Raw genomic sequence first — 13,671 nt, 5'->3', positions numbered from 1 at the left:
AACTCTTGAGTCATGGTACTCACTGTGGTCCGACTTGTCTCACCCTCTCCCAGCTGCTGCAGCCACGCTGGTAAAATGGTGGCCTTGTGCTGCTCTCTCATTACCTTCTTAGAGTTCATCATATGAGATGAAATCTCACTGCTGTTCGTGTCATTCATCAGACTTACCTCAAGTCTTCACTGTCCTGGAAACTTGATGGTAAAATGCCTGTGAAGAGCTTTCCTTTATTTATTGTTCTGCAACCTGATTTTGAAAAGACCAAGTAGAAAAGGGGGAGTTTCTAAGCACCCTGCTTAGTTCTTGGCTGGAGGTGACAGTTTCAGTGTGAGTGCCGTGTACGTGAAATGGCACACAGTATGACATGCGGTGTACTTTTTGTAAGTTAGGTTACCTTGAAGATTATGAGCTTTGAAACTGCCAGTGTAAAGCATAACCAGTTGTTGGTTATTGAGGAGATTTTGTCTTTGTTGGCCTGTTACATATTCAGAGAAAATGGAAGTGCTGCAGTCCATGTTAATACACCTGAGCAAGATAGCGTTTTTTGTTCAAAAGCTTATCATTCCTTGGCATAGGCAGTCTGAATTTATGTAAATTGCAAATTAATGGCAACATGATTAACAGTTCAAATGCTGGCTTTGCCAGTGCCGACAGATAAAGTTAACAATCTGCAAAGTCACTGATCTTAACAGAAAGAATTCCTCTAAGTTTTCATTAAAACAGAAAGTTTCCTAAAGCTTGCTTGATAGAAAACAAGGAAAGAGTTGTCATGGTTGTGCAGTGGGAGTTATTCTCAAAATCTGAAGATAGTCATAAACAAATTGATGGAAACAGTGCACCAGTTAGAGGAAGGAAAAAGAACCTGAGGTCAGTGTGATTAGGTGGCATGTATCAATGTCATGGTCCATTGGCTTAAGTACCCAATGCGTGGAATAATATTTGGGTGAGCATACTGTTCTCTTCTCTGTAATAACACAATCAGCATCTTTAATGGGGTGGAACCAACCTGGGGAAAAAAATCAAATGCAAAAGACCTAGGTCATGTAACAGCTAGGCAGACACAAAGGCACAATGAACAGCTTTTGCCAGAAAATGGGTATTGCATCATGCAACAGACACTTAGCAGTAGTGGATTTGTGGTGTAAAACTGGTTTTTGGAGCAGTATGTCCCGACTTAAATGACTGGAGATAATTTTGGGGGTTTTTTTTTGGATGTGCAAAAATCGAAAGCTGAGTTTCAGTCTGGAAATAGGAAGGAGCACTAGAAAGCCTGTGTGATACAGATGCAGAGCTGTATCCTGGTTTTATACTCTTACGTTGATCTTTGAGTTTAAGGAGAAGCTATATCTGTCTATTTTAAAGACGATTGAGAAGCTGAAGGCTTATTAGGTGTGAACCTTTCAAGTGCAAACACATCAGCAGTAAAGAATTTACTTCCTGTCCTCTGAAAAATTGGCACAAAAAGAGTACATTTGCAGTAATGTTGAGAAAATATTTTCTTTAGACAACGTCAAAAAACTGTAGTAATTCATCAGCTTCAAAATTCCAGCTCAACACTCCAGGCATAAAGGGCCAGATGATCACATCCTTTACTGATTACACTGATTAACATAACAGAAGTGATATTGTTAAACATTGCCTACCCATTGAAGCATTTATTTTAACTAGCTTGTGTGGTTGGAAATGGTTTCCTCTGGATCTGCTGAGTGGACAGGTGGGGATTGTATGTGAGGGAACTGGGGAAATTCTAGCACTTCCACAATGGGATTGTTACAGCTTAAAGCCCTTAAAACTCCTCCATTTAGTAACACTGTATGCCAAATAGCTGGCACTTTTATTTACAATTACTTGTTTGTGCTTTATTAGGCAATTTATTATGTCAACTTTCTTTGCTATCTGGCTGTCATATGAAGGTGGGTAGTTTTCCAGAGAAAGCACAAATCAAGATTAGTCTGAATTAGATGCAGTCACGGGATTTTGTGGTAAAACAAAAGGTGTAAAATTGAGATCTTGAGGAATAGGATACATTGCAGTCCATAGCCTAGGAGTTGTGTTAAAAGGCATGTAGCACTTATCCCTAACACTCACTTCGTGTAGTTCCATGTGCCTGAGTTTGGATGCTTGTCTCACTTTGCTTCACTTACACTCACACAGTTAGTAGAGTTAGATGGGTTACAGTTTCTGTTGTTAACTCTTTTTAGCAAATACATAACAGTGACTACCAGCACTGGCCTGATTGATAGGAAACATTTATTTCAGTGTACATTGCCTTTCTTCGTATGTGCTAATGACAGCTTTGAGTTGTTTCATGAATCTTAAAGAGCAGTTTGAAAGCTTCCTGAAAAATTACCAGAATGCTTCATGAAGTAATAATTGTTCATGAAGTACACGTGTAATGCAGTTTGTATGTTTTGGTTTATACCAAAAGTGTGTGCCCAGAAACTCTTTGAGTAGAGTCAGCTTTGTTGCTGAGGTAAGCAGCTACATCACTACTTTTCAGTTGTTTTTTTTTTTTTATTGAAGAAAGTTTTTTTTTCCTCCCCAAGGGGAAAACAAGATCTCAAGATCTGTGAACTTTTTTCTTTGCATTGAGGAGACTGCAACATGTGAAAAACACTCATGTAAAATTTTGTTAAAATATATTTTTCACATGTAAATATTCTCCTCAATATTGAAAGTTATAATTACATTAAAAGGCATAAAGAACTGCTGTAAGAGGTACACCTACATTATTGTTTCTAATTAGGGATTTCACTTATTTTAATCTTGAGTGCTTTTCCACAGGCAGAACTTTGGGCCAGGTTTTCTTCAGCCTGCAGAGTTAATGCACGGAGAGCAGCCACCACCTGAGGTTCAATATTCCTCCAGAGGGATATACTCAGAGGAAATGCCATCAGTGGCACGGCCACGACCAGTTGGAAGCACTGCAGGTACACTTCACTTAAGTTGAATATGCAGTAAAATAACTGATCCTTTTCTGTATCTCTTACACCAAGGTCACCATTAAGACATCATTCTCCTTCAGCTGCTACATGTGATATGTGGTCCTTGTCCTCATTGCCCAAAAGAAAGTGATCACAAACTGAGGTTAACTTTAGTTTCATAGGACCTTGCAGAAAAAGGAAGTGCTTTGCCCCTTTTTTAGTATCTTACAAGCACTGGTTATCACAAAGCATATTTTCACAAAACCCCATTTTTTAAGAATGGAAAATTACTTGTTTTAGAGCATACAGTGTACGCTAACTTTCCATTTCGAGCTCCTTCTTTTGTGCTAAATGAACTAATTGATGCATCCCAAATCAGCATGCTAAATAGCAAAAATTTTTGATACTTTTCTACATCTGTGTTTCTCATTTCTCTTTGTAGAATTGTATGCATTATAGTATCTCCTAGTTTTAGATTGTATTATCTGTTGCTGCTGTCCCACATGAAATCACCTTCCCTGATTTGGTTGAGATAATTTTGATAGCAGTCACCAATGCTGTAATGAGTAAGATACTAACACCACATAGCAGTTAAGCAGCAAACACTTCTAAGAATAAAAGATTATACTGCTATGCAAATGTTACAGTTAATTTTCTCCCAGATAAATATTTTCTTCCTTGAAAAAGACTGGAAATATGATCATATGCTTATGTCAGAAGCCTAGTTTTGATAGTTGCTATCATCTCCCCGTAAATGTTAAATGAATGAGAATAGTAGGAATGTAGTAACTTTTACAGCTTAATGATGGTTATTTTATTCTCTGATTCACACTTGTCTAAATGTTCATATGTATTCTGCTTTAAAGTGTGGAGGTAATTCATATATTTAGTTTCTATTCCTCAGCATAATTACGTGTAAATATCAAACTTCTCAAATATTGAGGGGTTTTGAGAGGAAAACAGCAAAGTGATCTGACTGTCCATCATGTAAATCACACTGTTGTTTTTGTCTTTTCCTCTCCTTTTGTACATACACACAGTTTTATGTATCTCTGGGTTAAATGTTTTTCATTTCTAATGAATGATAAAATACTATTCTAGTAATTTTAAGAATAAACATATAAATGACATTTCCCTGGGAGAGGAAATTCATGAAGAAGGAAACCTGGCATGTTGTTACATGTGTCTTGCAATTAATGGTGGCAGCTATCCTTGCATATGTTTGAAAGCAGCAGGAGTCGAGGCAAGGGAAGGAAAAGGAGAAAGGAGGAGGTTGGCTTTCAGGCTGGAAGGAGATACAGTGTATTCTGACCTTCTCGTTAGTTAACAACAGCATCATTTAATATTTAACCACAAAGCAAAGCTGAGAGAAGCACACACAGAGCTGTGTATTTTATTCTTCAGAGCCCTAGAACAGGAGGCAGTCTGCAGAGTTAGGGTCTTGCCAGTGTGATGCAAATAAGGTGTGCCATAGGAGCAAATGGCTTCTCTTTGCTGCTGAGTAATTGACATGAAGGCATTGCCAGAGCTTTCAGTAAGCCCTGTATGAAAAGGGCTGGCATGGTTTTGGAATGAAGAGTAGTCCATGTCAGAGATGAATGTATCTCAACCTCTTCTTTCAGTGCAGTGCCATGAAATGCATCACACTCACATGAACTGCACAAAATGCACATAACTTTTCTGTCTTCATTCCACACTGACAGCCTTCTTTCTGCTGATTTTAATTAATTGCACAGAAACAGAGCTCAGTTTTCTTCTTGTCTCCTGCTTCCAGCAAAGTTTTATGTTATCATGTGTCTGCCCTGCAAACTTGACTGTGTATAAAGATGAAAAAAAACCAATATTTGCTTTTAAGGTTCTCAGATACAGCACCTCACTCAGGTGGGAATTGCTAGCAGGATCGGAGGTCAACCAGTGGAGATCCCCTCAGGCAGAGCAGGGCATGGCCAGCCGGGGGGGCCAGGGTGGCCCCAGTACCGTGGAGAGGATGAATGTGCTAGGCGAGATGCAGTGAGTACTGTAACAAATGTTACACATTTGCATAGTTTCCAAAGTAGCGATATGTTTGGGTATTTTTTTTCTTGCATTACTGTTTGGAACTTTTTTCCCCCTGGAGTACTTTTAGTTGCTTCTCTGACATTCTTTGCTTTGCTCTTCAAACCCTTGTTAGCTCTTCTGACTTCTGCTTGCTGTTCTTTCACCTTTGCTTCTCTAAATGCTTTCTCTCATTTTACCCTTGTTTTTTTGTTTCCTCACTTGAGGCCTTCACCCATTAATTGCAGTTCATGCAGTTCTGCTTCTGAGCTTTAGCAGAGGTGGATACTGCTTTCCATTCCTTCTTTGAAATACACCTCTGTATTTTGAGATCATTGTCATTAGAAAACATTGAATTAAATTGTCCCAGGCTACCATCCTATTTTGTATGCATATAGTTCTTTTATCTTCTGTACCAGTGCTAACAGCAGGAGTCAGGGCAGCAGAAAATAATGCACATAATGTTAGAGGTGTTTCTAAACAAGTTACTGTCCTGGCCTAAGTCAGCAGGATGTGGTAAATGAATGCATACTCATTTACCAGTGTTGCCCAGGCAGCCATGGTGATTTCTTGTTCTTGGCAGTGGTGCTTCTAGAGGTTGACTTTTCTGATTCAACCAGATGTGTGAGGTTGAAGATGGCCTTGCCAGGAGAGAAACACTTGCCTTCTACCAGTCCCTCTTTGGTGTATTTGCATCCTGGTGCAGACTGACCTGTGACAGGTTTATTGCAGTACTCCTGAGAGTGACAGTTTTATGCTGCTTCTTTTGCTTCTTAGTTTAAACTATCTTTTTGCAGTTTCTTCCTTGAGGAAAGAAGGCAGGATCTCCTCCTTTTGCATACTTAGGACAGTGTCTGTTTGCACTACTTGAAGTTGCTTTGCAGTATTGCATGATCTTGACATAGCTTTGCAGAAAGGAAATGCAACAGGATGGGCTTGAGATTTTGGTGAATTTCAGCTGCCTCCACTCCAAATGAACTCAAGAGCAGCAGCATAAAGTTCTTGAGAACTGCGTGCGCTATTTGATACTATTCAAAAACTTTAACTGTCAAAGCCAAAAGATCTATTTCCCTAATTTAATGTGCTTTCTGCACTTAAAACTGTGGTATTTGAATGCAAGATCATTATTGCAGTTTACATCGAAAAGAGCACTTGCATGAGAGATCTTAGTGTCTCCTGTTTCATTTTCAGAGACATCTCTGGGTTACCATTTATCGACCTTTCTTTACATTTGTCTCTCTTTTCTGAAAATTGCTTTCTAGATCTGTGGGCATGTTCCTGTTCAGGTCATTTAAATCCAGGTTGTCTTTCTTTTGGTTCATCTCAGTTTAAAGATTTCCTCAGCTTGGACAGAACTTTTTGCTCACTGGTTGCTGCAGTTCATATGTTACTGCAATAACGTTACTGCAATGTGATTTTTTTTTTCCGTTTGTTATTTAAAAAAAGAGCAAAAGGAGGAGATCATGAACTAAAACTTACCTGAGTGTGGTGTCATCCAGTTGTAGGAGAGCTCACCTATTGCCTGAACTTTCCTTTTCCTGTGAGCAAATTTTTGGGTTTTTTTGCAAAGGATTCTTCCCATGGAAAAAAAAAAAAAAAGGCCTTGGTCTTGTAGCTTTCTGTACTTAAATAATTACCTTCACAGTTTTGACTTTCTCACTAGGACAGAGCTCTAAATTTGTCTTTACTCCTTTTGGAAATGAGGCTTTGCTTAATGATGGTCATGTTTCTTATGGTGCACTATTCAGCTGATCCTTTGCAAGCAGTCTTACTGTTCCCTCATTCTGAGCAAGTTTCTAAAATCAAACTCTGCATTTAGGAAGATTAGAATCTAGAGCATTTTTCTTGCACACAAACTGGAGAGGGATCTACATTTGTCTTCCTGCAATAGCCCTTTGGCTCACAATATCCTCACCCATTTATTCCTGAAGTCCTGATTTTCTGCTGGAATATGACCTCTCACTTGTACCTCCCAACCCAAAGCCAGTGTGCCAGGGTACCATCAATTCACCTTAATTATCCATCCAGAAGGCCCAGGGCAACCAGGAGATTGACAGCATTTCCTTAGCTGGCAGAAAATACAATCCTGGGCAAGTGCTCGTTTGAGCAGCAGCACAAGCGAAGCCTGGCTTACAGATGGGTTCCGTGTCTTGCGTATCTCCACCTCCCTCCGCCAGCTGGCATCACCTCCTGCCTATCTGCAGTCCCCTCTAGCTTTCCACTGGTCTCCCAAGTCTTCTCCAGGTTTCCAGTGTTTCCCCAAAGATACTCCTACCCTTTCACTCGATTTTTCTACTCAGCTGCCCACTCTAGTGTCTCTAACAAGTGTCACCAAACTTAGTCGTCTCTCATGTCCCCGCGATAGCCCCTGTGAGATATGTGCTGGCTAAGAGATCCAGCAGAGCACAGCCTAACTTGACCTTTTTGCCACTCAGAAACAGATTCAGTGATAGCAAATAAGGTTATAACAAATCAGGTTATGTCTAATTAGCTACCTGGTTTTGTGAATTTTATGTATCTGTTCATACATACACATATACACATGTATGTTTGTGTATGTATTTATACATCCAGTTCAGTTGAAATTGGCCAGAGTTCAACAGTTATTAAATGGAGATTAACAAATTTACAATGTCATCTCATAAATCTTCATTCCTTAAGAAGGAAGATTCAATAAAAATATTTTTGTCAATTGTTTTGTACTGCTGTTAATTATCCAGAAGTTTCTAGATAAAAATATAAAATGCATAGATATTACATGAAAATATATATTTTTGCATATATAATGTTATATATCTTTGTGTGTTTCTTTTAGTAAAGAAGTTTTAATAAAAACCAGCCATTTATTTCAGCCATTTTGCTGTTGTAGGTTAGTAGAGATTAGGTTTCTAAACCAACGTGGCATTGAAATTTTACAGGCCTGTGTAATTCTGATGCTATATGTGAAATCACAGAAACGCACACTTTTCTTTTTCTGAGATATTTAAGAAAACCTTGATAAACATTATGTAAAAAATAGCCACTGTGGTCATCAGTTCTTCCTAATTTCCCTTAAGAAACCATTCTTATGGTGGTAACTCAGTGAAGTGTGAGATAGGAGCTGAATCACATAGTGCATTTTAATGTGAAAGTAACCTGAACATAATTTAGGTTGCTGTTAAGACTCATGTATCAAGGAGTGTTTCCTTTTAATATTTTTTTATGTTATCTCTTCTCTATGAACCCACAGAGTACTTGTCAGGTTTGCCAACTCTAGACTGCACATACGAATTAGTTTCAGGTTTCACTGCCAAATGAATCATTCTGAACAATCAAGAGACCCATTCATTCCTTTCTCACACTGAAATCACCTCTCTTTTAAAAGAAATAAGACAGGATGTTACTTGGAAAACCTTTACCTATCTTTCTTCTATTAAAGCCTCTTTTCCCCTTAATCTGTCTCCCAAAATTAACTGTGTAAAGGAGGAGTGCTGTAAGTGAGCTGCACAAGAGACTCAGAATCTATTATTAGTTCTGCTTTATACCAAATGGCTTAAATTTTATTCATCTGTATTATGAGAGATGTTAAGGAATTTGCTGCTATGCATTTCTGTGTTCCCTGCACACTGCTGCCACTGTTGCTCTAGGTCCCCCGTATGCTTCCCAGGCTCTGCTTTGTAATGTCTTCATTCCCCTCCCCCTCGCTCCCAAATCCTCTTCTAGCTGACCTTGCTGTCCTTTCTTCCCCCATCAGGCTGCTCTCTCTGCTACTCCTTAAGGCTTGTCCCCAGAGAAAGGTAGTGCTCACTGACTTGTGATGGCTGTGGTCTGAACCTGCTGCTCCCGCTGAAAAGGGGATTACGTTGCTTTGCTCCCACTTGTGCGTTCGAGTCCTCTGTGTCCAGTGTTTTCTTCAGGCTGTCTCTTAGCCTTCAGCAATATGAGGCAAGAGGAAACACTTGCTTCAGGGTTGTCAGCTGGAATCTAGATTTTCAAAATGTACCTTGTTTGTGTCCATACTGGGAGTTGGTGCAGTCGCACAGTGTACTGTAAATCCATGCTTTGTTTTAGTGTAAGCAGATTGTCTTGCAGAAAGACAAGCCATAAACTCAGGCTTCTGCTCTCTGTCTCTCTTGTTTTGTTAGAAAATGTATGTTACTGAACAAAGGCGGAATTAACCCCTTTCTGCCCTGAAACAATGATTGTCCCTAAGCTGGGATAGTGTTTCTGAGATATTGAGTATGGAAAAATCTCATCTTTCAAATCCAAGTAGTTTTCTTCTGCTTCTTTTTCTGTTGACCGTGTTTTCCCGGGCACTGGTCAGTCACAGGGTCTCACAAGTGTACAGTCTGAACAGGCAAAGCAGGCAGAAAAAGGGAAGGTGGAAGTAGTAGTATCTCTGCTTATATATAGTATGGATAAATGACCGCTGGGAAAGAAGTGGTTTGCCTGCTGTCTTTTAGGAAGTTGATGGAAGTGGATGGAAAGAGAAGCCAATTCTGTTGATTTCCGGTCCTGTGGGGTTTCTCCCCCCCTCCTTCCATTTCAGTTCTTAAACATAATGTGGATTGGAAAGGGAGTCAAAGCTTTTGAAAAGCTCTGAGCTTGAGGCAGTCCAACAGTCCAACAATCCGGTGTTGTGTACACTTGTTGTTTTGTGCTCCATAAGAGATATCACTCATTCATGTAACAGAAGAGCCGTTGCAGCAGATAGAAGCATCTCCATGTTGCTTTCCCCCCTGTTCTTTGCCTTTTTGCTTTCTTGTCTTTTCTGGGATAATCATGTTTATTCAGAAAGTACAATAATGCTTTCTCCCTTTTTCCAGACGCATATGCATGGACACCAAGAATATTCCTCCTCACCAGTATTCCAGATGCCGAGGACTTCAGCCAGGCAGCCCTCAGCACCTCCTGCTCAGCTTCCACACAACAGCCTTCAGGGCCAGGGCCTTTGCTACACCACCAGTTCCACTGAGGACCTCCAGCCCGGCCACTCATCAGCCTCTCTTATCAAAGCAATCAGAGAAGAACTTCTGCGGCTTTCTCAGAAACAGACAACAGTGCAGAACTTCCATAGTTGATTTAGCATTCCACTGCAAATCTGCCAGGTATCTGCTTCCTATGGAAGCAAAGACTTAGAGGAAATCAGCAATGTTGTTCTCACAAAGGAACTTTCACAACTCTGTTGACAGCTCTCTGGAAAAATCGAAAAAGGCAGCAAAATGAGAACAGTAAGGAGAGATGGGGGACAAACAGGGAAAATCATCAGTGTCATCACAAGTAATGTTAATTAATCTGCTAATATTACAGTGCTCCTCTTCTCTCCTTACCCTCACTCGGCCTAACACATAAGTAAAACCTTAGGTCAAGAACTCAGTACCCCAGCAACAACCACAAAATAAAGACAGGAACAAACTCCAAGAATGATAGACTCCTTTTTCTAAGGAAGTAGGTGAAGTTTTGAATGAACTGAGATGACATTTTGCGAGAGATTACAAGTATTCTTATCTTTCCAGTGCTTATGGGGAACTGGTTTGTGTTGCTGTTCTGCAGGATTGCAAACTGTATCAGCTCAAGGGTCTTGAAGTCCAATCTCACATAAGAATCACTTTGGTTGTCAGGAACAATGGGACTACTTAGAATAACAGTCTTTATGAGTCACTTGTATCAAACTGGAACAATAATTGTTATAGCTCTGTGGTTCCGAATGGAGCTACCCTCTGCACTCTTCCTTGTTTTCCTTCTGGTGCTGAAGCTTCAAGTGTTCCTTCATCTTCAATGTTTGCAAAGTGAAACATTGGCCTTGTATAATTAAAAAAATATTTGTAGACTCATTCAGGCTGGAAAAACAAAGCAAAGCATCCAAACAGAAAGGGCTTGGTATCTAATTTGTTTAAAAATTATTGAAAACTGGAAGGGGAATACTCAGCCACAGTTGAATTTGGGGAAATGTGTGTGTATATCTTTAGAAAAACCTATTTACATACTAAATGCTCTTGCAAGACTAGCGATAAAATATTGCCTCTCTGTAGTTTGCTTTGTGGACAGAAACCAATCCAGCCTGACTGGTACAGGGTCACCAGCATTATGTTATAAATTGATGTCCTAAATCATTGCTTATGTTTGGATCTGAATAATTTTAGTGGAAGTCAGTGACAGTTTAGAGCATTAATATAGGCTTAGATTTGCAGTTTTGAGACAGTTTCTATATTTATACTTGTTTCCAAGTCCTTTGGACAAAGGGTAAGCATTATCCCCGTGGTAAGAATGGTACGTGCCATGGAACTGTTTGTCGCTGGGTTTTTTTCAGAGTTTTAATTTAAAATTAGCTACGAATTTACTAATATTGGCCATTGCATAACTGTAACAGACATAATACATACAGACATTTTGCTTAAGTCATGATTGCTTTCCTTTTCAGGTCAGAATGAGCTAAAGCTATTGAACTGGCACAGAGGTGGAGGGCAGGCTCAGTGTCAGGGAGGAGGCTTGGGAGCCTTACCCCAGGGCAATGGAAAGCAGAAGCATTAGGTGCTACACTGTAGGTGTTTCAAACACGAGCTGGTGGTAGTGGTCAAGGGTCTACGGAACAAGAGATCTGCCAGAGAGAGCATTGGGCAGCTGGGCAGCAGCAAAGTGGGTGTTTGCCTCACTTTCTGGGGTGGAAATGGCATTGGTGAAGTACAGGTGTGTAACACTGGTATGGTGTGGCGGTCTTTGGCTACCAAATCTGCTGCTGGCTCCAGTACACAGTTCAGTAACTGCAACAGGACTAACTCAGACTGAGAAGAGAACAGGTGGGAGGACATGGTGGAAGAAGTCACCTCCGTACCTTATTCATGAAGTGCGTACATCATACTCATGCCTGAAGCCAAAACCTCAGTTGCTCACTGATGCGGAAAAAAAGGTGGTATGTTTTCCTCTTTACTAGGAAGCTCAGTTATTTTTCTGTTTACCTATGATGATCAAAATGCTGTATGAAACTGTTTTGAGGGACTTAGTGTAATGAAGCAGTGTAAATTAATTTCCAGTTCCCTGGCCTATGTGTGAAGCCCTCATGGGCACCGGTAGAGGTTTGAAAGGAATCAGAACACCAGCATGGTTGTAACAGCAGTACCAACAGGTCATTATGATTTGAATTTTTTAAGTTTTTTGTGTGATAATTCTAGGATAAAAATAAACATTTGTTTCTGCCAACTTTGTAAACATAAATGTTGCCAATGCTTCTGCAAAATGCCAGGTTTTGAAGAATGAAGAGTGTATCAGGCAGTGTTCATTTGGTCGTTTTGACAGCACTGAAGACTGACTGTTGCTAAGTGTTCCCATTAAAACCATCTCTTTCAGACTCCACATCCTTCTCCAGTTTAATTCTGTAGAGAGCTCAGAGACCAGTGCTTATAATACTAGCACATTACTGTGACTTCATTTCAAGAAAATGTGGTCTTCCAGGAGGTAAATTAATTGTCTGGTCCAGCTATTTAAGAACAATATGTTCTCTGTGAAATAAGAGCTTTGAAATTTAGAGGTACTTAAAGCCACTTCTCATTCATTCTTTTTGCTAGTGATGGTGATGCTATTGTGAAATTCCATCCTTTTATATTTGGATGTTTATAATTTCTCTTTTCAGTCCCCAATCTTTATGAAGAAGGTAGGACAAATATGTACTTGTAAATAAAAGAGGCTTTCTGGTGAAGAAAACCCTCTTTAAAACTTTCAACAGGATAGTAAAATGTAAGAGGTCAGAAAGCTGTGTTTGGAAGTTACATTCTCAGATTGGTTGGAGACCTGATCCAGTGTCCAGAAAATTGGCATGGCCTAGTCTGTATCTTCATAAAGGAAGAAAAGTAACACCAGTTACCAGCTGCCAGTTCCAAGAATGGCCTTAACAAGGGAGACCCACACTTTTTGCAGCTACAGGAAAAGCTGGGGTTTTTTGTGTACTACAAAAGGATTCTGTGGAAGGCATGTGCCAGAGTGTGTTTTTCCACTTGGGAATTCGGGAGGCGGGAGGGAAATCTGTAAATTTCTGCATCCCCATGTGCTTGAGTTGTTATGCCAATTTTTTTTAATTGCCCTGATAGAAGTGGAGGGGGGAAAACCAAAGCTTTTTTCCCTGAAACTTAAAAATATCCTGTATTTAAGTATCTGTTAATGAATCTACCAGATTTTGAAAACACCGATCAGATGAAAAGTTGGTACAGGCACAGAAAGCTGTTACCATCAGTTGCATCCATTTCCATGACTAAACCATCTGGTTCATGGAATCCTCATGCTCTTCCCTTTCTTCACAATTTTCCTTGACATTTGTGTTTAGTCTGTGTTTAGTTTGGCATATAAAAGAACTTGGCAAGATGAGAGCTACATAATTTAGTGTGGTTGGTTTCCTTTTCGTGGCCAAAATGCTGACCTCCAGCCTGCTTCTTGATTATTTTTGGAGCAAAGTGAAATGTTACAGTTATTTTTCATACACTCAATGTGAAAGGTGGGGCATGCTTCAGTACTATAAAATATTCTCCACCAGGATGTAGCACATGGTGTTGGGGTTAGTGGCTGTGGGCCTGTGACTCAGGAAAGAAAACTTTGCTTTATTTGCATAGGTGCTGGACTGCTAATGTTAAATACGCCCACTTTGGAGCAGTGAGTGGAATCTGAATGACCCTTTGCAGTGGACTGTACTTGCAGTGCTTTGGATCAGGCTTCTTATCTAGTGTTTGGGGAGCAGCAGGGTCAGACAAGG

General features: G+C 39.9%; 1 protein-coding gene across 4 annotated transcripts in view; it reads left to right on the top strand.

Moving 5' to 3' along the window:
- The window catches only part of KIAA1549 (KIAA1549 ortholog), a 148,112-nt gene extending 135,828 nt beyond the window's left edge, over positions 1 to 12,284 (top strand). For 2 of the 4 annotated variants that reach the window (XM_042051281.1, XM_042051280.1), the window contains 3 exons: positions 2,782 to 2,927; positions 4,777 to 4,931; positions 9,761 to 12,284. In XM_042051281.1, the coding sequence (XP_041907215.1) occupies positions 2,782 to 2,927; positions 4,777 to 4,931; positions 9,761 to 10,015 (556 nt within the window). In that variant the 3' untranslated portion in view covers positions 10,016 to 12,284. Of the gene's footprint in view, positions 1 to 2,781; positions 2,928 to 4,776; positions 4,932 to 8,688; positions 8,732 to 9,760 lie in introns of all 4 variants that reach the window. The other 2 variants (XM_042051282.1, XM_042051283.1) reach the window with 2 other exon arrangements.
- Positions 12,285 to 13,671: the final 1,387 nt, after the last annotated feature.

This window comes from Corvus kubaryi, unplaced genomic scaffold, assembly GCF_017639235.1.
Source record: "Corvus kubaryi isolate FWS band 111438036 unplaced genomic scaffold, C.kubaryi_AGA036_p1.0 74, whole genome shotgun sequence".
Classification (NCBI taxonomy): Eukaryota; Metazoa; Chordata; class Aves; order Passeriformes; family Corvidae; genus Corvus; species Corvus kubaryi.
The sequence above is the reverse complement of the archived record's forward strand: the minus strand, read 5'-3'. Positions and strand labels throughout refer to the sequence as shown.